This window comes from Prionailurus viverrinus, chromosome F2, assembly GCF_022837055.1.
Source record: "Prionailurus viverrinus isolate Anna chromosome F2, UM_Priviv_1.0, whole genome shotgun sequence".
Classification (NCBI taxonomy): Eukaryota; Metazoa; Chordata; class Mammalia; order Carnivora; family Felidae; genus Prionailurus; species Prionailurus viverrinus.
This window is the reverse complement of record NC_062578.1, coordinates 47,668,876-47,694,161: the sequence shown is the minus strand read 5'-3', so window position 1 is coordinate 47,694,161 and position 25,286 is coordinate 47,668,876. Positions and strand designations below refer to the sequence as shown.

Sequence of the window (25,286 nt, the reverse complement as noted above, 5' to 3'; positions counted from 1 at the left end):
TCTCTGCCAACCGCCTCCTGGAGTGAGAAACAGCCCAGTCTCCTTCCTCTCCCCCTCATCAAAAGCAATCTCCATGGGGCTCACTCCCTCAAGGGCTTGATCGTAATTACCCAGCCATGGGATCGATCACAAGAGCTGACCCCGGCAGCACGATATCTTGCCAGCATTTCACCTCTAACTTGGGATATCCAGGCTTCCAGGAAGGGGGTACATCAAGAGCCTGCTGATGACCCTTTGGATGCAATTTGTGGTCCCTACTGAGAGATCCAGTTTTGGTCAAGACTCTTCAAAGACAGAAGAGGCTAAACTTTTTGGTCCCATCTTCCCTTAAGAACAAAAATTATAGCTGAATACTATGGTTTTCAAAAACACCGAAAAAGAGTCATTTGGGGAGCCAGGCATATCCCTTTACATAATACCATACCTTTTATCCGGCTCTTCCTGGCTGTCACTTGCTTTGCTCACAGATAGCAGCCTCTTGTCTCGAGGAACCTAGAAATATCACCAACCATCAGTGAGATTCACGTAGATGCAATTGTGACCTATGTGCAGAGCTAGAGACCAGCAGAAGCAAAGAAATGAGGTGGAATGTTCTCCGGGAAGAGGTGGCAAATTTGCTACAGGCAGGTGATGGTTAAAGGCGAGTAGCCCGAGTGGCAATGACAACGTATCAGACACACAGGGGTGATGATAAACAGAAGGCCATTATGATCATGATTCTGCTACACACTGCTGACAGGGGCAATTCTGCCTGGACCCGACCACCCACCGCCCAAGCCCGCCCCACCTTGGAAGTGAATGAGGGGAAAGGAACACCATGTGTGGATGGGGAATCTGGACGCTGAAGCAGACAGAAATCATCATGCATTAACAAGTATCCTGTTGAACAACAGGGGCTGACCCGCCACTCTGATGAGGGACTTTGGGTGCTGACACAGAGGACAGCAAACCAGACGTGGGGCTACACTATCTAGTGGGAGAGCAGCATCTAATATACCTGGGCCAGCCTTTAACCACCATCCCCATAGAGTTTGTAGCTTTGCTTCCAAATTCTTCTTCTAATGCACTTTTAGTGTTGTCTTTGCAACTACAATGCCAGCACATTACCTGAAAGGTTATTGAAAAGTACTACTAGAGAAAAGAAACTCCTGCCGGCTGCATTTCTGACCACCATCCAATCACCCTACTGCAGCACGGGTCATTCACATATCTCTGCCATAGTTTCCAAACATATGAATAGTGGGTTTAGATTTGGTGGGTTGGTTGGATGAATGTTTTGTTTGTTTACATATTTTTTTTTGTTTTGTTTTGCTACATCTCCACATCTTCGTGCTAGCCAAACACCTTTGCACTCAAATGCAGCCCTCACTATTTTGACATAAAAGAGCTTTTATGAGAAGCATCCCTCTTCTGGATTCTTCTAGAAATTCTTACAGTTTCCACTCACCTGGATACGTACGCAAGCCAGTCAGATGGATGAAGGAGACAGCATAGCAAGGTGGCTACCAGTCAAGACACAGACCTGTCTGGGTTCGAATCTCAGCTCTATCAGTAACTAAGCTCTGCCTCACTTTCCCCATCGGTAAACCACGCTCAATGGCAGTACTATAACTCAGAGCGTTTTTCAGGAAAATTAAATGAGTTAATTTTTTTCAAAGTACTTGGAGTATCTAATATTTTATAATATTTATTAAATAAAAATAAGCCAATTTTAAGTCTTCTGTTCACGTGCCAGTGTCAAGGGTCTACAGTATACATTGTAGATAGAAATGAGGTGAATGAGGGGCAACTGGGTGGCTCAGCTGGTCAAGCGTCCAACTTCAGCTTAGGTCATGATCTCGTGGTTGGTGAGTTTGAGCCCTGCATAGGGCTGTCTGCTATCAGCACAGAGCCTGCTTCCAATCCTCTGTCCCCTTCTTTTTCTGCCCTCCCCCTGTTCGTTCACACTGTTTCAAAAATAAATAAATATTAAAAAAAAAAAAAGAAATGAGGTGAATGAAACATAGCTCCTATTATCAACTGAGGATGACAGATAACATAAAAACATAAACGTTCAAGCGTCATTATTCACAATAGCCAAAAGCTAGAAACAACCCAAATGTCCATCTACAGATGAATGAATAAACAAAATGTGGTATATACATAAAATGGATTATTATTCAGCCTTAAAAAGAAAGGAAATTCTGAGACATGCTCTAATATGAGTCTTGAAGACATTTATGCTAAATCCCATGTGACTCAAATCCACCCACTTTCCTCTGGACACTTGCCTCCTGGTTCAGCCTCCAACATCTCTTCCCTAGGCTGCTGCATCAGCCTGCCAAATGGTCTCTCTTCTCCGTCACTCAGTCCCAGCAAATCCATTCTGGATCCATTAAGAAGATCCAGACTGGCCTTTAAAATGCAAGTCTAGGGGCGCCTGGGTGGCTCAGTCGGTTGAGTGTCTGGCTCTTGATTTCGGCTCAGGTCATGATCTCATGGGTTCATGAGTCTGAGCCCCGCATCAGGTTCTGTGCTGAGGGTGTGGAGCCGACTTGGGATTCTCTCTCTCCCTCTCTCTCTCTCTTAAAATGAATAAATACACTTAAAAAAAAATAAATGCAAGTCTAATCCCACTATATTCTTACTTAAAATTCTCTAATGCTTCCAATTACTCTTGAGAACATGGCTGCAAAAACCATTCCACCTCAGTTTTGGGTGGCCCCATCACTGCCATGTATATAGTCACACTGTATCTCAAACATGCAATGCTCCTTCTTTCAGCAGAGCCATCAAAGTCCTCTCTGCCTTTGGATACCCATTCTACCTCCATATTTATCATCATTGTTGGATGGTCACAGCTAGTGAAAATTTGTTGGATGGATGGATGGATGGATGGATGGATGGATGGATGGACAGATGGACGGACAGATGGATATGCAGATGGACGGATGGATAAATAGATGGCTATATAAATGGACAAACAAGCCAGTCAACAGACTGGTTTCCAGCATTCTACAGTCAACAGAACAGTTAGGAACCAATAGCCAAAGAAGCTATTTTCATAGAGCTGGAATCAGATAAATATGAACCACCAGCTCCTTCAGGGGAGAATGAAGATAAAGTGAGTCAAACCACTTTTAAAATTAACTAACTAATGGAATCTGTTATGTTTTTCTGTCATGCCTGAAATTCATCAAAAGTTCACACTTGACTTTGGAGCTGCTATTGATAAGTAGCTTGAACTGGATATAAAACTAGGCTAATATTTGAGCCCCTAAATTTTGAGAATTCTAGCAATTTGGTTATTTTTTTATTTTTTTAATGTTTATTTATTTTTGAGAGAGAGAGAGTGTGTGTGAGCAGGGGAGGGGCAGAGAGAGGGAGACAGAATCTGAAACAGACTCCAGGCTCTGAGCTGTCAGCACAGAGCCCAATGTGGGGCTTGAACCCACAAACCGTGAGATCATGACCTGAGCTGAATCCAGATGCTTAACCGACTGAGCCATTCAGGTGCCCTGCAATTTGGTTATTTTTAATAAATCCCATCTAATAAGCTTTGAATGGATTTTTAAAAATTTGAACCCATGTTTAAATGGGGTTCAAAAAAAGGCAATTTCTGGGGCACCTAGTTGGCTCAGTCAGTTACACATCTGACTTCTACTCAGGTCATTATCTTATGGTTCATGAGTTCAAGCCCCACAGCAGGCTCTGCACTGACAGCTCAGAGCCTGAAGCCTGCTTTGGATCAGTGTCTCCCTCTCTCTCTGCCTCTCCCCTGCTTGCACTCTGTCTCTCTCTCTCTCTCTCTCTCAAAAATAAAATTAACATTTAAAAAAAAAAAAGGCAATTTCTAGTGGTGGACAGTGTTATGAACTGAATGAATGGTTTCCCCTCAAAGTTTATGTGTTGAAGCCCTAACTCTCAACGTGACTGTATTTGGAGACAGGCTTTGCAGGAGGTAATTAAGGTTAAATGAAGCCATAACAGCGGGGCCCTAGACCAATAAGACTGATGTCCTTATAAGAAAAAGAAGAGACCACAAAGAAATACACACACACAGAGAAAAGGCCATATGAGGACACAGCCAGAAGGCAGCCATCTGCAAGTCAGGAAGGAAGAGAGGCCTCACCGGAAATCAAGCCTGCCAGCCCCTTGATCTTGGACTTCCAGTCCCCGGAACTGAGAAAATAAGTTTCTGCTGTTTAAGCTACACAGTCTGTGGAATTCTGTTATGGCAGCCCCTCAGACTAACACAGACAGTGTAACAGAATGGATATTAGGAAATTTACAGGATTGTCTTTTGACCTTGAATAAATCCCACTTAGTTGCTTGAAGTACAAAATATAAAACCTGATGGGCTTCACTGCAGTGATCCTATGGTGACAGTTTAAAGATGTACAGGAAAAGACTTTGAAATGTGTGAACTATTATACCAAGATATGCCTTTGCAGTTTCCAAGGACAGGAATCACCATTTCTTGAGTGCCTGCTGGGTATCACACACTCCTCTCTGTGACAAAGCCCACTACCGTCCCCTGAGGGGTGATGCGGTCCAACCTTAGCAATGAGGAAAAATGGCGTATTTTACAAAAAGAATCTATTAGCACTTCCAAAGCAGTATAAAAAAAATCTATCAAATTTAAGTGATAAAACGGCAGCAGTTGTTACAATAATTTAACTTCCCACAGCTTACAACTCAAAAAATAGAATCTCTTTTTTTTCATTAATATTTTACTTTATACAGAAAGAAGGTGTATCCTCAAAGTAGATTTAACTCTGTTGTAACTTTAATACCAGCATATATAAGTTGTGAATGTCAGAGATCTCAGGCCTGAAAATGACCACTTGGGCACAGTTTTGGGAAACAAGACTAATTCTTCAACGTTTAAAATGTTTCAAGCAAAAACATAATCAAGCTTGTGTGACATAAAGGGAGCCATGTAACTCTACTTGTCCACACAGTCTCAGAAACCATTTTATTTCAAAGTTTTATATCTTAGGGGCGCCTGGGTCGCTGAGTCGGTTGAGTGTCCATGATCTCGTGGTTCGTGAGTTCGAGCCCTGCGCCAGGCTCTGTGCTGACAGCTCAGAGTCTGGAATCTGCTTCGGATTCTGTGTCTCCTTCTCTCTCTCTACCCCTCCCCCGCTTGCACATGCACTCTCTCTCTCTCAAAAATAAATAAAAACATTTAAAAAATGTTTATATCCTAAATTAATAAATTAATCAGGAAAAATGTTAATTCAGTAGTTACAGACTTGACAACAAATTGAGTTTTATGTAAACTCCTTACTCTGCATCTCAACGTATTTACAGACAGCAATGTTTCAACTTCCCTTTAAATATTAAGAATATGCAAGAGGAGAGGTAACTAGGTACCACATTTACTAATAATTATCCTCTGAACCTATGCGAAATAAAATACATTGCTTTTATAAATTACTAATTATTTGGTTTTGAGGTATATTTCTCTTTTAATTAATACAAAGGAATTGCCATCTAATACAGCTATCTGAAATGACGTCCACCACAAAGGGATGGGATAAAATCTATTTGTAAAAAATTAGAACAATATATTAATTCAAGACATTTCTTAATATAGTTCTTCAATGTCTTACCAAACTATCAACATATTAACTTAATATAGTTATAAAAGGAAGCTGTAATGACCCAAGTGATTACGTCACGGTCACTCTTCATGGTGGGAGATCTTTGGAGAGTGTGAGAACTCTGGTTTAGGACAGAGAAAGGAAACAACACAATGTGCAAAAGTGGAGAGCTGGAAGGCCACAGAGAGCAAGAAACAGGGAGGAAAAGAGGAAGAGATTAAAGCTAACTAAAAGGAAAATTGTTCCTCTTGGGTGATCTCATGATGGGAGGGGGCAGGGGCGGGGATTCAGTTCTTGTTCAAAAATAAAGCGTTCACTGTGCCCGACTAGCAACATAAACACAGCCATTGTCACCTTTGTGCCAATTCCCAGCCTAAACAAGACCGGTGTTTACAATCAAAGCTGGCAGTAAATCTTCTCATTCAGTAAATACTTGTTGATTTTTTACACTTCACCAGCGCTAAGGGAACTGGTCATCCCCTTCGTAAGAAACAGACCACTGTTTCCTGTTTGGTTTCCTGAAATAGTCCTATTTTGAAGGTATTGCACGGCAGGTATTTTTGTAAGGTAAGTGAATTACATTCATTTTGTTTCAAGGATTTTTCTAAATGAGTATTTAGTGCCCATCAAAACCACATGGAAACAAGGGTTATAGCAAAAGTGGGTTTTGGAATTGCTGCTAAAGCACTCATTGGAATATTCCTTTCATAAAACTAAAATTATCAACAAATCTAGAAACTCCAAATGGGCATTAAGGAGGGCACTTTCTGGGATGAGCACTGGGTGTCATATGTAAGAGATGAATCACTGAAGCAAAGACCACGCTGTATGTTAACTAACTTGAACTTAAATTAAAAAGAAAATGTTTCTATTATGTTTAAAAAATGAGAAATCTAAAAGCAACCTAAAGGCCCAAAAACTGAGTGATGACTAAATTACAGTATAGCACTCAATGCAATTTTTTTTTAAGTAATCTCTATGCCCAGCATGGGGCTTGAACTAACAACCCTGAGATCGAGTCACTTGCTCTACAGACTGAGCCAGCCAGGCGCCCCTGTCATCTTTTTATTGACCAAAAATCATAAAGTGAAAATTGCAGCAAGGAAGTATTTGCAATATGGTATGAAGTAGGAGTTATATGCAGATAATATACATGCATGTGAACAGAGGACACAGAAGTAATTATCCCCAACTGAAAACTTCCTGTGGGTGGGTGGTGAAGTTCTGCTCCAGCGATGGGAAAGCAGGGACGCAAGGAGAACAGAACAGGCTGAGTTCCAATAAACTAGTAAGTTCTCTCCACTCCTCCCACCAACCAGGGCGGGGGGAGGGGCGGTGGGGAAGGGGCGGGCGGTTCTCTGGGGACCTGAAGAGGAGCAGGCGGGGCTGCGGGGTCTACCTTGTAGTAGTCGTAGAGCAGACCCAGGGCAGCAGCACTGTCCTCGTCACCATTAATGCTCATCATCGCCTTGGTGGCTGCCGTCAGGGGATTCTCCAAATACGACTTCCAGGCTTCATCTTCACTGGTGTAGGCTCTTCGGGTATTGAACGGAGGGTCGCTGGGCATGGGCACTAAGGCCACCAGTCGTTTTGTACTTGAAAGCAAGAGAAATGTGAGGTTCATTATCAAGAAATGATCCCTTTTCCACCAAATTTACATACATTACATGGTTCATTTGCACTCCCCCAGAGTGGAGAAGGGCAGGTTAACACTAAAGCGGCTGCCATATTGCATTTATAAAGCCCCTAGGCCCCTGAGAAGTAATAATGGTCTTTACAAGGTTGTATGAGGATTGTTAAGTTGAGCCTCTTCGCACTTGGGCTTTTCATCTTCTGGCATTCTAGGAGCCAAATCATTTTTATTTGATTGCTCTTTATTAAGGAATATTAGAATGCATGTGACTCTGAGAGGAAGCAGGTTTCATTTAAATCTCTGAGTTCTAATTATAAATAGATATGTGCAATGCATTAAATGGAATCAATACATTAACGATTACTAAAAACTTTTATCTAGTTGAATCTACGTTTGAAATGATTTGCACCAATTTGACAATAAATTTCATATTAAAAAAAGTTTTTTTAAACATTAAAAAAAATGAAATGGTTTGCAAATTATACACCAGTCCACATCTCTTCATTGAAATGGCAGAATAAGCTACTTTGTAAATAAGACATATTGTAGACATGCTGCGTAATAACCATACGAAGCAACAGTAATGACACAGATTCTATGTGAACCCTGGGTGGCCACAGGATCCTACTATATTTCAATGACATATAAGTTCCAGGTTATAAAATCCTCATGGAAAGTGAATAGAGTATATGGAGAATTTAAAAAAAAAATTTTTTTTACGTTTATTTTTGAGAGAGAGAGAGACAGAGTGCAAGTGAGGTAGGGGCAAAGACAGAGGGCGACACAGAAGTCAAAGCAGGCTCCAGGCTCTAAGCTGTCCACACAGAGCGTGATGTGGGGCTCAAATCCATGAACCGTGAGATCATGACCTGAGCCGAAATCGGACACTTAACCGACTGAGCCACCTCGGTGCCCCTGGAGAATTTTCAACAGAGACAGAAAGGGATTGGAGTCATTTATCAACCCTAACCAAGCCAAACTTGGTAACTGACAAGGTAATTTCTTACAGAGGATGTGACAGTGACTCAAACACCCAAATACCATGACAGTCCTCCGCAGCTCCCTGGGCCAGGACCCCAGTTGTCAAGCTACAGGAGCCCAGAAAGGCTTTGGCACTTGTCTTCTGGCCCTCTGTCGCCGGCTCATTGAAACAGAACCAAAATGTAAGGATGACCTATTGTATTTCAATAACAGCTGTAGCACATAATAACATAACATGGACAAGCAACAAGACTGGTGAGGGCAACACCTGGATTAATAGATGGAAATTTAGCCACCGTGGGTCCTCTATGGTCGCTCAATTCGAAAAGAGGGTGTACCTTTTGGCTGACACTCCTACAGGACCTTCCAATGGTAGATGGCCTTTCAGCTCACTTTGTGAGAGAGAAACGTTGCCCACTCTCGACAAAGACTGTGCTGAGGGCCCTTTCTGTGTTGACGTGGTGCCCCGCACTGGTGTAAGATCAGAAAATGACACTGCCATTGGTAAGATCTATCGGGGAGTAAGGGTGGGAAATCCACATTTAGCAGAGTGGAATTCTAGGCTAGATAGTCTCCAGGCCCCTGATTTCAACTCTACGTCGGTGGTTTGGCAAAACAACTGGTTGGGAAGAACGAAGGGGTACTGACCCAACTGCAAATGAAGTGGATTAAAATGGTAAAATGATGTATCTGGAAGTAAAGGAGAAAAACCCCGGTGGAAGGGTTTACTAACCGTTAGGCAGTGTGGTGGCGTGGACTGGCATGGGTGCTGGAAGGGAGTCCTTGCCCACCATTTACAGAGGTAGAAAACTGTCTGGAGTTTCAGCTTTCCATGCCTTAAATAAAGACAGCAATGCCTACCCTACTTACCGCACAATGTGACTGTGAGAAGCAGATACAAAATGGATAAAATAGAGCTTTGTAAACAGCACACTGCTATACAAATAACAGGTACTACAATCAGTGCACCGTTCATTGTTCCTGTAAAGTTTCTAGGTGCACCAATTTTTGGTAAAGTCAATCATAATTTAAAAGTGTTAAAGATAGGGGCACCTGGGATGCTTGGTCTGTTAAGCGTCTGACTCTTGATTTTGGCTCACGTCATGATCTCAGGGTCGTGGGATCGAGCTGCACTGTCAGAGGGATTCTCTCTCTCCCTCTCCCTCCCTCTCTGTCCTTCACCCACTCGCACGCTCTTTCTCTGGCAAAATAAATAAATGAACTTTTTTTTTAAAAAGTGTTAAAGATAATCATTAATTAGAGGGAAGTGTTTATTGAGAACTTAGTGGATGCCAGGCCTTACGCCAGTCGTTGAGGATGCAGTGACAAACAAAACAGACCCCGTCCTGTTGCCCACCCAGCTTGCAGTCCAGTGGAGGAGAGAAAGTAACCAGCATTAAAAGAGCGATGAGTTGGGGCGCCTGGGTGGCGCAGTCGGTTAAGCGTCCGACTTCAGCCAGGTCACGATCTCGCGGTCCGTGAGTTCGAGCCCCGCGTCGGGCTCTGGCCTGATGGCTCAGAGCCTGGAGCCTGTTTCCGATTCTGTGTCTCCCTCTCTCTCTGCCCCTCCCCCGTTCATGCTCTGTCTCTCTCTGTCCCAAAATAAATAAAAAAAAAAAAAAAAAAAAAAAAAAAAGAGCGATGAGCCTGAGAAAGGGTGCATGACAGAGGAGACCAACCTATTCGGAGGATCAAGGAGGAACTAAAGTGTCTACAAAGACCTGAAGGGAGGGAATGTGTTGGTCAATGCTGAAAGGGGCAGATATGGGAAATTTTTTTTTTTTTTCAACGTTTATTTATTTTTGGACAGAGAGAGACAGAGCATGAATGGGGGAGGGGCAGAGAGAGAGAGAGGGAGACACAGAATCGGAAACAGGCTCCAGGCTCTGAGCCATCAGCCCAGAGCCTGACGCAGGGCTCGAACTCACAGACCGCGAGATCGTGACCTGAGCTGAAGTCGGCGGCTTAACCGACTGCGCCACCCAGGCGCCCCGGGAAATATTTTTTAAAGTGAAGAATATTTTGGTAATTCAGAATAATGGAATTTTCTGACAAAAGGAGCTCACTTGTATTCATTTTGGAGTCTGCTAGAAAAATTTATACTTTCAAATCTAATACTAAAATAGCACTTTCATGTTGCAAAAATTACTAACTTACATAAGATATGGTTGGATTTGGGGACAGAAATGTTGGTGACGACTTAAGGGTCTGTCACTACAGGAAATGAGGTCTCTGGGGAGAATCAAGAGCGCGGAGGTGATGAGCCCAGGTGTGGCAATGCCACCATCACCTCTTCCACGGTTGTTCAGCTGGGGCCACCCTGGCTGATTCCACTACTTAGAGGACGAAGCAGCAAATTCTGAAACCTAATCTGTGTCCAGCAGGGTCCAGCCATCACACTCACTTAAATGCTTAAACACCTAAAATGCTCAGTCCTACAGGAATGAATGAAGAGCTTCATGTTATTTGCAGTGACCTCATCGTTGAAAAAGATTTGGATCTTATTCTCTTTGATGACTGAGAGAAGCATACATTGCTGGGAGGAGAAACGTGTTAATTACAACACTGGCTAATTTCCAAAACTTTAACAGGAAGTGCCAGGCTGAAGGGTAAGAGCCAACTCTTAGTTTACACTAAGTGGTGTCCTGATTCACTGGAGAGATTTTTCTTCCAGTCTTCCTTCTTAATGTCCCTCCTTCCTCCTCCCTCCTCCCGGGTCTTCTGGATTGCCGATTTCATTGGTTCCTAGCACAAATTTTCACTCATAAATTTAGACTCATCAGCCTTTCCCCTATGATGAAACGGTTGATGAATCCTTACATGATTCGTGGAAAGAAATATCCTGGGAAAGCACTTTACTAGCTGGCTCTTTTCACATTTTGATGGCCAAAGGAGGCTTTTTATGTTCTTTCCTATAACTGAGGAATGACTTTGTTTTTTGGCTTCATAGATTATAATCTCTCTGGTACAGAACATTGTTGAATAAAGCCTGGTTTAATAAAAACAGCATACTCACTGGTACACTGAGCAAAGATGCAGACTTGTAAAGAAAGGAAAAGTTTCACAGAGCAGATTTTACCAAAGTTTGGTAACTCTGAAGCTGACTTTCCTCATTGTCCTTTTGGAAGGGCAGTTCTGCAGCTCTGGTCAACTTTTTTAAATAGTCTCTTTGTAGCTGTTGGTATGGCATGTTCTGGGTAGCCTCAAACACAGAACTGTAAACAGCAACTATAAACTTGATCCCTGGGCCTTCTTTGGAGAAAAGTTGAGTTTAATACCTGACAGCATTCACAGCCAGGCTAAAGGCAGTGTTAGATCGTACATATATCTGTTCTCATTTTTTTTCTTCAACCCACTACTTTACTTTGTGGATGTTGGGAGAACAGTTAAAGTGAGTCATCAGCGGAAGCAGGGAAAGAGGTGGGGCAGTCATGCGACGACGGAGACTGAGATCACAAGGAGGAGTCGGGAAAAGCTCCAGATCACATTCTGCCAGAGGCAATCTACCAACCCCCACAAACATTACCCAGAGTCTAATGCAGGAATGCTGTGCTAGGGAGAAGCACACGGAACAGCGAATATCTTTACCTTCTAAAAATATGTGTAGTGATGGCCAATAAATCCAGACACAAACCCATGTCACTTCAGACCCCAAACAAAAATGAGGACGTGACATAGTCACACAAATTATCACCGTTGATCCATTTCTCACCCTCCATTTCTTTCATAATTCTTGGAGAACACTGATTTTTGTCTTTTTTGTTTTGGTTTACTTTGTTGTAGGAGGGGTTCTCAATCCAGATAGAGGATGGCTATGGATAAATCTCAGATTTGAATAAATCTCAGTTTTTTCTGTGTTTTTTTTTTAATGTTTATTTATCTTTAAGAGAAAGAGAGTGAGTGGGGGAGGAGGAGGGAGAGGAGGACAGGGGATCTCAAGCGGGCTCTGCACTGAGAGCAGCGAGCCCATAGTGGGGCTTGAGCTCACAAACCATGGGATCCATGATCTAAGCCGAAGTTGGACGCTCAACACTCAATTGCCTGAGTCACCCAGGAGTCCCTAAATCTCAGTTTTCATTTCAGTTTTGTCAATTATTGAATTTAGATGAGTTACTTTCCTTCTTTGAGCTTCCATTTTTTTTGTCTGGAACATGATATCAATCTTTTAAAGCTGTTCTAAAGGAATAACCCAGATATTTATAAATGAAGTGCCTGGCACATTACAGATAAATAGTTCAAGAAATAATAGTTTATGAACAGTAATATAGTAATATATAATAATATTAGTAGTATGACTTCTCTTTAGAACTGATTCTATCAGTGACCTCTGTTCAAAATCCAACAGTCTGTTTTCAGTTTTTAATCTCCTTGAATTTTCTCAGCCATTTCTTTCGTCTGTAGAATCTTGCCTTGCCTGGTTTCCAAGACAGTGGGAGAGTGGTTCTCCTCTGCGGCCATTCTTTCCCAGTTTGTATTCCACCTCAATTCTCCTTTTATATGATCCTGAAGGCTTCTCTCTTTTATGTCCATTGTTGATTCTAGTGACTTTCACTGATCTCCTACCTTAATGACAAACACATGTGTACTGCCAGAGACCCAGTTCTGCACTTTCTGCTCGGATGCTCTGTTGTCAACTGAAACTCAACAGGTCCAAAACGAAGCTAATCATCACTTCTCAGCCGGGCACTCCTCGCCATCGTCTGTCCCTGGTGGTCTAGAACCAAGTTGTGTGTACTGGTTGAAAAGGTACACTCAGTACCATATTGCCTGGGTACGAATCCTGGCTGCACTACTTACTAGCTGTATAACCCTGGACAAGCTCATCTTTCTGGGCATCAGCTTCCTCCCCTGTAAAACTGAGATATACTTCAAATGAAGTAAAATAACATGCATTCCCTAGTATTTCTGTCAGAATTAAGTACAGACGCAGGGTAAAAGCTATGTACATGCTGGCTTTTGTTAGTTCTCTTTGTCCCTTATACAGAGTCAGTTACCATATCCATCATCCCAGCTTTAAGTCCTATCTCTTCACACCTCCAGCTAGTCTCCCTGTCCTTCAGGTTTCTCCTCTTCAATCCGTATTGCAGCCCCATGGAATCATCTTCCTAGAACATTTACGTATATGTAAGTGGTAGTTTCAAGTACTATAAGGGGAATGGGGGAAGGGCAGGAGCTGGATTTTTCATGTTTTCATAAAATCAATGTATAGCATATTTGTAAAGTCGATTGTGAGCTATAAAGTGCTACACAAGGGGCGCCTGGGTGGCTCAGATGGTTGGGTGTCCAACTTCGGCTCAGGTCATGATCTCACGGTTTGTGGGTTCGAGCCCCGCGTTGGGCTCTGTGCTGACAGCTCAGAGCCTGGAGCCTGTTTAAGATTCTGTGTCTCCCTCTCTCTCTGCCCTTCCCCCATTCATGTTCCCTCTCTCTCAAAAATAAATAAACATTAAAAAAAAAAGTGCTACACAAATGTAAGTTGCCTTAATTGTAAATTTAATTTTTTTTAATGTTTATTCATTTTTGAGAGACAGAGCATAAGCAAGGGAGAGAGAGGGAGAGAAGGAGACACAGAACCTGAAGCAGGCCCAGGCTCCGGGCTGTCAGCACGGAGCCTGACACACACCCCCCCCCCCCCGGCCCCCCCCAACTCACCAACAACCATAGTATCATGACCTGAGCTGTAAAGCCGGCTGCTCAGTGGACTGAGCCACCCGGGCTCCCTGCCTTAATTGTAAATCTAATTTAACTATTGATCATATCTAAACTATCTTTCTCTCACCTCCTAATTCTCACCTTCAAATTAAACAAACTGAGGATTCATTCTTCTATTCTCCTTAAATGTGAGCTACATCACTAGGAAACCAAGCAGATTTACATGGAGACCTGAGGCAAAACAAGAGGAAGAATAAAACCCAATCAGCAAAGGTCCGAAACTCATGGGCCTTTACTCCTACCTGTTGTCCATCATTCTCAACATTGACTTGAGCTGGAGGCAAAAGAATTTTTCCACCCTGGACAAGCCACTTCCTTTTCTCTAAGAAATGAAGTTTTTATATAATTCACAGGATTTCATGTTATAATCTCTACTTCAATCTCCCCCTCCATTCCCCCATCCACATCTCTTTCTTGTTTTCTCTCTCTCTCTCTCTCTCTCTCTCTCTCTCTCTCACACACACACACACACACACACACACACAGTGCCTTTATCTTGAGATAATACGAATTCTATTCTCCACATAGAATGTCCTATCTTATACTGAGTGTTCAGCACTCAGGGTTTAGTCTTCATCTACTTCAGTATCTTGTAGCTGATTATTGGCATATAATCACTTCAGCCATAGTCAGACCCTAGACTTAAGAGCAAAGTTTCAAGAAGTGATGATTATTCTTTCTTCTAGAGTCTTGGCATTTTTCTCCATTAACAGAGTAATACTTGCAAATGGAAACTGATGAGCCCATCATCCTAGCCAGCATTAATGTCACGATTTAAATGCCAACAATGTTAAGTCATTTCACTGCTGTCCACCTTCAGTAATCCCTCCTTTTGGTCCTTGCTAGAGGCAAATCACAAGAGATAGCACAGAGTTTCCATGTTAGAGCAAGAGTTGAAATTTATGAGGAAGTCTCCACACTGAGCACTTGTTCTTAATGACTAACCTTTACCCTTGACCTAATCCAGATAGAATTCAAGGGAAATGAAATGAATCCAGAAGCCTGGGGTGACATTGATAATCTTCACATTGATGATGGTTATGTTTTAAAAAGAGAGGATCCAACTAATTCAGTGAAAATATTATGATGCCTCCCACCACATAAAACGCATAGTTTTTAAAAATAATAAACTATAAAACAAAACTTATGTTTACTGAAATGAAGATAGTGCCATTTTAGATATACTCCTTGCAAAATATGCTGATTAACTGGTTGACACACATAATACCTGTCCCTCCCACGTCCTCCCTGCTTTCTCCCCCACCCCACACTTTTTACTCTCTCTCTCTCTCTCTCTCTCTCTCTCTCTCTCTCTCTCTCATTGGTGCCCCAGTTTGGCTAGTGCCCAGAGTCCACTTATTAAGTAATCCAGAAACGAGACTGAGAGGATTAGGGAAATAATGAAACAGAAAAGGCACATACATCATAGAGCACTAGAAACCACCATAAGGAGAAAGAGATCACAATGGAAAGTGGAAGGAAGAGGACAAGAAAGAATTACAAAATGAAAAGAATTTGCAAAGACCTCAATGTACGGTATAACTAAAATTGGTAATTGTGTGTATGTAAATCAAAATTCAAAATGTTAACAACAACTGGAGGTGAGTTTTTATTTGCTTCTTCTGCTTGCATACTTAAAAATATTTTTTAATGTTTATTTATTTTTGAGAAAGAGAGAGATCAAGCTGGGGAGAGGTTGAGGGAGGGAGACAGGATCTGAAGTGGGCCCTGTGCTGACAGCAGAGTCTCCCAGGCGGGGCTCAAACTCACAAACTGTGAGATCATGACCTGGGCTGAAGTTGTACGTTTAACTGACAGAGCCACCCAGGAGCCCCTCTATTTTTACATTTTTCAAATAGTGTTCCTAAAAGATCAAAGTGTTCAATGGTAATGAGTCACACGTACTTACTGGGCACCTACCATATGCCAGATATGCTTTCTAAGCCCCAAACACGGGTTACCACTTATTCCTTACGATAGCCTTAAAGTCAGGAATGGTAACAACGCCCGTTGCACAGATGAACACACTGAGCAGAAAGTGCTAAGTAATCTGTCCAGGGTCACAGGGCCGTCAGCTTAGACCAGAACCGCATCCCAGAGTCTGAGCTCTTAAGCATCCGTCCCTTTTGCCAATTCTCGACTATGCTCTGTTATCACAATCAGAAAATAAAAAGTCACTTGAAAAGAGGGAAATAGAAAACAGTCTGGTTGCAAGGGTGCAACATGACAGGGGATTTCTTACATGGAAGTAAATGAGATGATGTCCAAATTCAGAGTTCTAGAGAAATTGTGCAAAAGGGGAAGACTATACAGTCCTTGAAAACACAGACAACACGTTGCAATTATTTGCAGAATTCCAAGGTGCTAAAATATTCTGCAGGCTGCATATCCTATCAAGCAACACAAATAAATTATAGGGGTGTGGGGAAGGGTAGAAATTTCCCCTTATTCACCTTTAGTTTGACGTGGCTAGACGTCATCTGTTTTTAAATGGCCTGTGAAAAATGTTAAATAATTGACATGATAAAAATAGAAATTAAATAATTAGAACATATTAGAAACACTGTATATAGATAGCAACCAAAAATAACTCATTTCTACAGGAAAAAAAAATATTTTTAAGCCATATTAGCTTTACAAGTTAAAAAGGGCATCAGTTCCTCGGAGGAACTTAACAGGCTCAAATCTCTAGCAAAAAACAAAAACAAAACAAAACAAAACAAAAAAACCACAAAAGCCTCTTTAAAGGCTGCAGGACAGACTTCCATCTCAAACCATTCTATGTGTGGACTTCTCTCTCAAAGGTTTCCCTGAAGTGGGAGAAGTAATCATGTGTATAGGCAACACGGGAACAGAAATATTAGTGCAATTGGAGAAGATAGAAAGCAAGAGAGACTGGACTAGAGGAGAAACCAAAATCAAGAAGGCTGCACCCCAGCTCTGGTGCAGGAGGGGTTACTGAGTGAGAACTGGTTTTCCCACTGAGCCCAGAAAACTCAGTCTTCAGCATCCATGACCAAGCCGAACTAGACAGAGCATTCGCTTCTTAAAGACACAAGGAGTTAGCCTTTGGGGGGCCCTAGGACCAGAGAGGGAAATAACTTGGTGAAATGCCTAGAGTTAATTTCAAACTCCCAAATGAGAACAAAGAAAAGAATTCAGCTTGAAACAGGAAAGTCTTCTCAGGTATTCAATCCCCACCTTACTCCCTTGGACCTCACTTGTACAAACGCAAAGGAATCTTCCAGATACCCTCAGCACCTGTGGCCACTCCTTCCGCTTTAAGACAACAGCACACCCCGGCGAAGAGTGTGCGCTGTTCGGCTAACAAACCTTGCCAGCTCTAAAAGACGAGTAGTCAGACTCTTCACTGTTGACGGGACAACTAAGGATCATTAGGTATTTTAGGAAACGAGACGAGGATTAAAGAGCAGCCCCGAGATGAATAAAACGGCTTACCGATGAGGAAAACAATGAATGTTGGATGCAGAAAATGTTAAAAACAAGATACTGCATCTATAAGGAAAATGCAGGTTACTGTGAAAAGGAAATCATCACAGAACACGATAAAAGGGTCAGAAATTTAAAAAAAATTTTTGTATGAGGGTTAAGTTGAAAAGAGCAAAAAAAAAAAAAAAAAATAACCTGGGAGGTCGAACCAAGGAATTTTGCCACTTTTAAAGAAAAAAAGGAAACTACAAGACATAGGTAAAAGGCACACAGAATAGATTTAGGGGTATAATGTTCAATTAGCAAGAGTTAAGAGAAGAAAGCAATGAAGACGATGACAAAGAAAAGCAAATAATCAGAGAAATCATAGAAGAAAATGCTCTCCAGCTGAAGAAAAACTTGAGTCTTGAGACTGAAAGGCTCCAGAGAGCTGGAAGGGGTAATAAAAAGCAGCATGTCTACCCAATCCTGCAAAAGTTCTATGTTAAAAATTAAATGAAAAACTCTACAAATGGAAAAAGAACTAAGTCACTTAAAAACAAAAACAAAAACAAAGAAAACAGTCAACCAGTCCACTTTTCATCTGCATCAGTAAATTCTGCAAGACGAGAAAGGGGTCTGAAGGTGGAACTGTGAACACAGCGAACCTTCAATTCCATGTGAGGGCAAAATCAAGATCTGTTTCGCCATGAAAACACTGAACCTCTTCTGCTCATCCACCCCTTTTGAAAGAATTATTTCTCAGTTTGAAGCGTAAAAAGACATTGATGGGGAGGGAAGAAAAGTAACATAGCAATCAGTTATCATATACACCAGTAAAACATGAAATTCACTGTAAATAATTTCTGCTCATGGAAATGAAATTTATGCCACTAAGAAAGGATTGTTAAGAATAATACCAAATGATGACGGGAAGTGTTGAATCACTATAATGTATACCTGAAATTAAGATTACACTGTATGTTAACTGGAACTTAAATAAAAACTTAAAAAAAAAAAAAAGTTTATCTGAGAAAACATCTTTGTGGTAAGAAAACTCAATTTTATTACTTTATCACTTTGGATTATTTGAGGTAGTGCTCGTTTTGCTCACTAAGAAAAAAAAAAGAATAATACCAAATTAGAATGAAATATCTGAGAATAGGAGTGGCTTTTTTTTTTTTTTAACATTTATTTATTTTGGGGACAGAGAGAGACAGAGCATGAACGGGGGAGGGGCAGAGAGAGAGGGAGACACAGAATCGGAAACAGGCTCCAGGCTCCGAGCCATCAGCCCAGAGCCTGATGCGGGGCTCGAACTCCCGGACCGCGAGATCGTGACCCGGCTGAAGTCGGACGCTTAACCGACTGCGCCACCCAGGCGCCCCTGGAGTGGCTTTTTAAAAAGGTGTATCGAAAATCTTGCTTTGTATGGAGGAAGAGTAATGGATAATGATTAATTCTTGGTATTGATAGAAAATATAACTTTAGGGGATGCCTGGGTGGCTCAGTCAGTTAAGCATCCGACTCTTGATTTCCATTCAGGTCACGATCTCATGGTTCATGAGACAAAGCCCTGCGCCGGGCTCTGTGCTGACCGTGCAGAGCCTGCTTGGGATTCTCTCTCCCCCTCTCTCTCCGCCCCTGCCCCTCTCCCCCCACCCCTCTCACACTCACACACACACACACACACACACACACACTAAACTTTTAAAAAAATAAAATATAACTTCAAATAGGTTTATCAAAAACCCAATGGTTATAGTTACTAGGATAAAAATAGGATGTAGAAATTTTAGGACAGCAATTCTCATAATGAGAATATTATGGGGTCTCTCAGATATTTCAGAGGCTCATGAGGTCAAAATCGTTTTCATAATAATTCTAAGACATTATTTGTCTTTTTCGCTATGTTAACATTTGCACTGATGGTACCCACTAATGGTGGGTGAAAGTTCTTATTCCTGACATGAATCAGGGCAGTGACATAAAACTGTCCCTGAGCCATTGTGCTCTTACTGATGCACACTCACAACAAAAACAAACCAACCAAGCACACAAACAAAAGTACTATTTGGGAATGTCCTTGACAAACCTGTACAAAATATTAATTTTATTAATCTCAAACTCTGGATACACATCTTCCCAATATTGTGTATGTCAAAGTGGGCATTCCCTACAAAGCCCTTCTGCGTTCTGAAGAACAAAGATCACCTCGAGGAGAAGCCTTTGTGCAATCGGTAAGTGGAAACGGAAGGAGCTGCTTTTGTTTTTCACAGACAAACTACGCTTTCAGATTTGAGTGTTTGGCCGACATTTTCTCAAAAAGAAACCAAGTGTGACTCTCACTTCAAGGAAAACAAATGGCAGTATTTGCTGTCAATGGTATAATTTGAGCTTTCAAACAAAAAGTATAATTTTTGAAAGCTTGCATCTACCATTGTTGATAACTTCATAATACTTAAGGATTTCCAAAGAGATCAGTGCAGATATTTACAGATGTGACTTTTTGTTAACGTATCATGAACACGGTAACAGTTGGAAGATCTAAATAACTCAGTCAACCAATATTTCCAAATGCCAATGCATGACGTTATGAAATCACACACAGGTCAAATATCCATTCACAGAAGTCAAGCCCAGGAATTTTAATGTAACAGAGTACAGAAAGTTCACTGTATCATTTTAGTTTCTACACTGCAACTATCCTTTAACTTGTCAAATTTTGAGGCCATATCAAAGAATATCTACAATTATCTGAAAAGGCTATAAAAATGTTTTCCTTTTCCAACTATCAGTGTAAAGCAGGATTTTCTTCATACACTTCAACCAAAATAACATTCTGCAACAAACTGAATAAAACAGATGCGAATCCAGCCTTGATCTACTTTTTAATGTTTTTTTAAGCTGATTTATTTATTTTGGGGAGAGGGAAGAAGGGCAGAGAGAGAAGGAGGAAGAGAATCCCAAGCCGGCCTCACACCATCAGCACAGAGCCCCGTGCGGGGCTCGAACTCACAAACCACAAGACCGTGACCCGAGTCGAAATCAAGAATAGCACATTTAATGGACCAGGCACCCCTCCAGCCTTCATCTATTAAGCCAGGTATTAAAGAGAATTGCAAAATATAGAACAATACCATTCTTCTCACTAAATCCTTTTGTTTCGGAAAATTTTATTTTTCATTTTATGTTCATATCCAATGGGTTTACAACTATGATTTTAATTAAGTCATAAATCTTTAATTTCTAATATGGCAAGTATCAATATCTATCTTCTTATGTCCACACAAACACAAGCTTTTCAGGAACTTCAATAATTTAAGAGTGTAAAGGGATTCTAAGAACAAAAAGTTTGAGAGCCACTATTCTAGAAAATCACTAGAGAAAAATAATAGAAAAAGAAATATCCTCAATGTTGGGGTGCCTGGGTGGCTCAATCTGTTAAGCATCTGACTCTTGATCTCAGCTCAGGGCTTGATCTCAGGATCGTGATTTCAAGCCCTGCACTGAGCCCCACACTAGACACAGAGCCTACTTAAAAAAAATATCCTCGGGGCGCCCACGTGGCTCAGTCTGTTGAACTTCAAGATTCTTGATTTCAGCTCTGGTCATGATTTCACAGTTCATGAGACTAAGGCTCATGCCGGGCTCTGCACTGACAGCATGGAGCCTGCTTGGGATTCTCTCTCTCTTTCTTTCTCTCTCAAAAAATATAAATAAGCATTTAAAAACATATATCCTCAATGAAACGAAAATAAGAATAAAAATGATGACATAATGTGGGAAAAATAAAAGCTGACAACACATCAGCAATTATAGTAAGTGATAATGAGTTACCCCAGCCTTTAAAAGATGCTTTCAAACTGAATTTAAAAAAGAAACCAGTATTTTTTTAAGCTCCCATGATTCATAAGAAAATTGACACTGTATCAGGCCACTAAGCAAGACAACCCATTTCAAGGAATTCTTACAACACAAACTAAATTCTCTAACCACACATAATCCAATTTTAAATCAACAACAAAGATGGATTTTAAACACTCTACAATTAGAAGTTTAAAAATACTCGTCCAGATACTAAGAGGCCAAAAAATAGCTCTTAAGGGAAATTTTCAAAAATCAAAACTAAATGATAAAATACATCTTACATGTTGCCAATATAGATAAATCAGCACCTAACAGTAAATATTTTATAGCTTTGAGTGCTTTTATTAGACATGAATAAAAGCTAAAGAGCTAAGTAAGTATACACAGTATTAAAAAATAATAATAATAGGGGCACCTGGGGGCTCAGTTGTTGAGCGTCAGACTTTGGCTCAGGTCATGATCTCATGGTTTGTGAGTTCGAGTCCCACGTCGGGCTCTGTGCTGACAGCTCAGAGCCTAGAGACTGCTTTGGATTCTGTCTCCTTCTCTCCCTGCCCCTCCCCTACTCGTTCTCTCTCTCTCTCTCTCTCTTTCTCTCTCAAATACATAAACATTAAAAAATAATAATAAAATAAAATAAATAAAAATAATAGAACTACTCCAAAAAAAGAAGGATCTACTAAAGATAAAACATAAATTAATGAAGACATGATAAAAAGGACAATTTGAATCAAAAGTTTGTTCTTTGAAATGACAAAACTAACAAACTGGCAAAGATAATCAAATTTTAGAAAAGAAAAGAAGACATAATCTCAGATGTAGTTCAAAGTACAAAAAGAACTTCTGGGGGCACCTGAGTGTCTCAGTCAGATTTCAGCTGAGGTCAGACTTTGGCTCAGGTCATGATCTTGTGGTTAGTGAGTTTGAGCCCCGTGTCAGGCTCTGTGCTTGCAGCTCAAAGCCTGCTTTAGATTCTGTGTCTCCCTCTCTCTCTCTCTACCCCTCCCCTGCTTGTGCTCTGTCTCTCTCTCAAAAATAAATAAACATTTAAAAAATTTTTTTAATTAAAAAATATAAATAAATAAATAAGAATTTCCAAATTCCTTAATGCTAATGCATTTGAAAACTTAGACAAAATGGAAACATTTCTAGAAAAATATGACCAAAACTGATTCAATCATTTGGAAGGAGAAAAACAGTAACTTCACAGGGAGAAACCTGTCAGCGGCTCCTTAACCGAGTGATGAAGGTTGACATAACTAGTGACATCATGCCCAGCCTGACATGATGTGATGAGAAAGATGCCTCACCTCGGTGATATTATTTCCTAAAACCCATAACCCCAGGCTAATCATGAGAAAAACAGCAGACACACCCAAATGGAGGGGCATTCTGCTAAGGACTTTACTGATTGACTATCCTATCAACAGCGTTTAAACAAGTAAGCGTGAGTCAATGAGTAAGTAAATGAGGTTATGAACCAGCAAAACAAAGAAAAATAAAAACAATTAACATTGGCTGGTGGAACTGTGAGTGATGTCTCGATTTAGTAGATTTTATTTAATATTGTTTTATAACTGAATATAGATGGAAGAAAAGACCATCCAGCTGAGAGAGAAGTACAGGACTGAAGGAATTAGCTTGGGGGAACTGATAAGTTGGGCACTTTCCTCATTGTGGCATTCAGAATTCCTGGTTTCCTTTTCTCCGCTTCACACATAAAAGCTGGTCACAGCAACCTTTATTTGATTCGTCGCTCCAAAGCATGAGGCTTCGACTGTGCACCCTTCCCTCCTCACCCAAATAAATGGAAAAGCTCCCACTGATTCCTTTCAAGAACAGATTTCTACTCTGTGAACCCTCCCAGTTTGTGACCAAAAGGCCTACTTAGAAGAGAAATGAAAATTTGAAAAGCATCTCATATTTTATGAAATGTGTTCCAAAACTCCTTGGAACGAGATATACTCTATACGTCCGTGTATTTCACAACGGCCTGACATACAACTTGTTTCTGTGCTTGTGAAGAGAATCATATAGCACGTAAGTGGTGAAAGAATCCTTTATCATTACCGACTCCAAACTTCTCGTTTTACAAATGGGGAAACTGAGGTCCAGAAGGATCATACCACTTCTCTGGGACTACGCAGGGATCTTTATCAACATCAAAATGATTACAGGACAAGTTGCAGGAAGATACATACACTACTGGCTAATTTGTAGGTGTGCTTTGTAGACACATGAACACTCTTCTATTTGAGGATAAAGTAAAAATGATATGCATGCTTGGCAAAAGGTTCCCTCCTCCACCAACCCACCCACCCCCCACACACACCCTGCCCTCTCTCTATTCATTGAATAAACCTTAACTGAGCTCCTACTGTGCAACAGGCACTGACTTAGGTGCAGGGGACATAGTGTTGACCAAGTGAGACAAAATATCTGCTATTCCTTCCTTCCTTCCTTCCTTCCTTCCTTCCTTCCTTCCTTCCCTTCCCTTCCCCTCCTCCTCTCTTCCTCCCCTCCTTCTTTCCTCCTTCCCTCCCTTCCTTCTCTCCTTTCTTCCTTCCTTCCCTCTCTCCCTCCCCCTGCCTTCCTTCCTTCATTCCAAGATCTATCTCATCACCAGAGCTTCCCCTAGAAGCTAACAGAAATCTAATCCCAGTGCTCACACTTTGAGCTCCCTTTTTGCACAACTGGCTCCAACCCTTAGATACAGGAGTAACAGGTATAAAGTTGTAACAGAAAATTGGATTGTGGAAGGCATGTATTTCATATACAGAGTCACTTCTACTTACAAACTTGAAATTAAGACTACATTGATCAACAGGCTTAACTAAGTGTCTACGATGGGCTGGTTTTCCCTGACTACTGGGACACAGAGACGAAAAACACAGACCCAGTCTCTGCCCTGGCACAACTGCAGATGTGACAAGTATTAATGAAGAAAAAGCATGCGGTGCAATGAGAGACTATGTCATGTGGATCCTGTGGTGGCCACAAACACTTCACTTCACGGTCCTCCAACTACAGAAAGCATGAGTGACCAAGGAAGCCGCTGTCAGCTCTGAAATCTATCATGTGAAATCTATCTGAAATCTATTATGTGGAGGCCACACCTTCCTCCTGGGCTGCTCCCAGTCCATCCCGGTACACGGCCGTGGAAGGCAGGGGGTTCCTCTTATGGCTGACTGTGGCTAGAAGCCCCCCCAGTGGCCTTGGGGAAGCTTCCTGAGAATGCAAGAGTCTTGCAAGGCTTCCGCTTAACATACTATCCCCCTCTCTTTCCCAGGAGGCCGGATTTGTCTGGGGGTCTGGTAGCCCTTCCCATCTTTGCCAGTTCCCTCCCCATTTTTTTTCTCACGGGTGGTTGCCCTAATGGAATCCTCGCATGTTTAATCCCATCCGAGAGTCATCGTCATCTCAGGGACTGCAGACTAACACAGGACCTAGTTTAGACTGAGGTGGGCCATTTAGGACTGGGTTACCGGGGAACGGAGACTCAAAGTGAGGCTTGAGGGAGGAAAAATCAGATGGGATAAAAAAGGAAAAGGGGAGGTGAAGGAGGGCATTGTAGGAACTGCATGTGTGAGGGCTCTGAGGCAGGAAAGACCTTCCTCCAACAGAGGAACTAAATCAAGGGAGGTGTAGCTGGACCACAACATTTCAACAAGGAAGAAAGCAAGGTCTGGTGAAGCTTAAGAGACAGGCAGCACCCAGATTATGCAAGGAGCTGTAATTTAATTTAAGAATTTTAAGACTTCTTCTAAGTGCATGGGAGAGGTAGGCAGGGTCTTTAGCAATGGAACAACTTTATCAAATGTGCATTTTAATAAAGATCACTGGGGCTGCAGTAAATGGATGGAAAAGAAAAGAGGTACTAGGAAATCAAGAATGAGGCTACTGAAATGGTCCATCAAAGAGATAAATTAAGAATTATTTTCGGGGCGCCTGGGTGGTTCAGTCAGTGAAGCACCTGACTTCAACTCAGTTCATGATCTCATGGTTTGTGAGTTTGAGCCCCATATCGGGTTCTGTGCTGACAGCTCAGAGCCTGGAGCCTGCTTCAGATTCTG

At 41.5% G+C, this 25,286-nt stretch overlaps 1 protein-coding gene across 6 annotated transcripts in view; it reads right to left on the bottom strand.

Moving 5' to 3' along the window:
- The window catches only part of GRHL2 (grainyhead like transcription factor 2), a 172,806-nt gene that overhangs the window by 113,482 nt on the left and 34,038 nt on the right, over positions 1–25,286 (bottom strand). For all 6 annotated transcript variants that reach the window (XM_047842321.1, XM_047842318.1, XM_047842316.1 and 3 more), the window contains exons 2-3: positions 6,988–7,183; positions 425–492 (exon numbers count right to left, since the gene is read on the bottom strand). In XM_047842321.1, coding sequence (XP_047698277.1) covers positions 425–492; positions 6,988–7,155 — 236 coding nt within the window. In that variant the 5' untranslated portion in view covers positions 7,156–7,183. The remainder of the gene's footprint in view (positions 1–424; positions 493–6,987; positions 7,184–25,286) is intronic.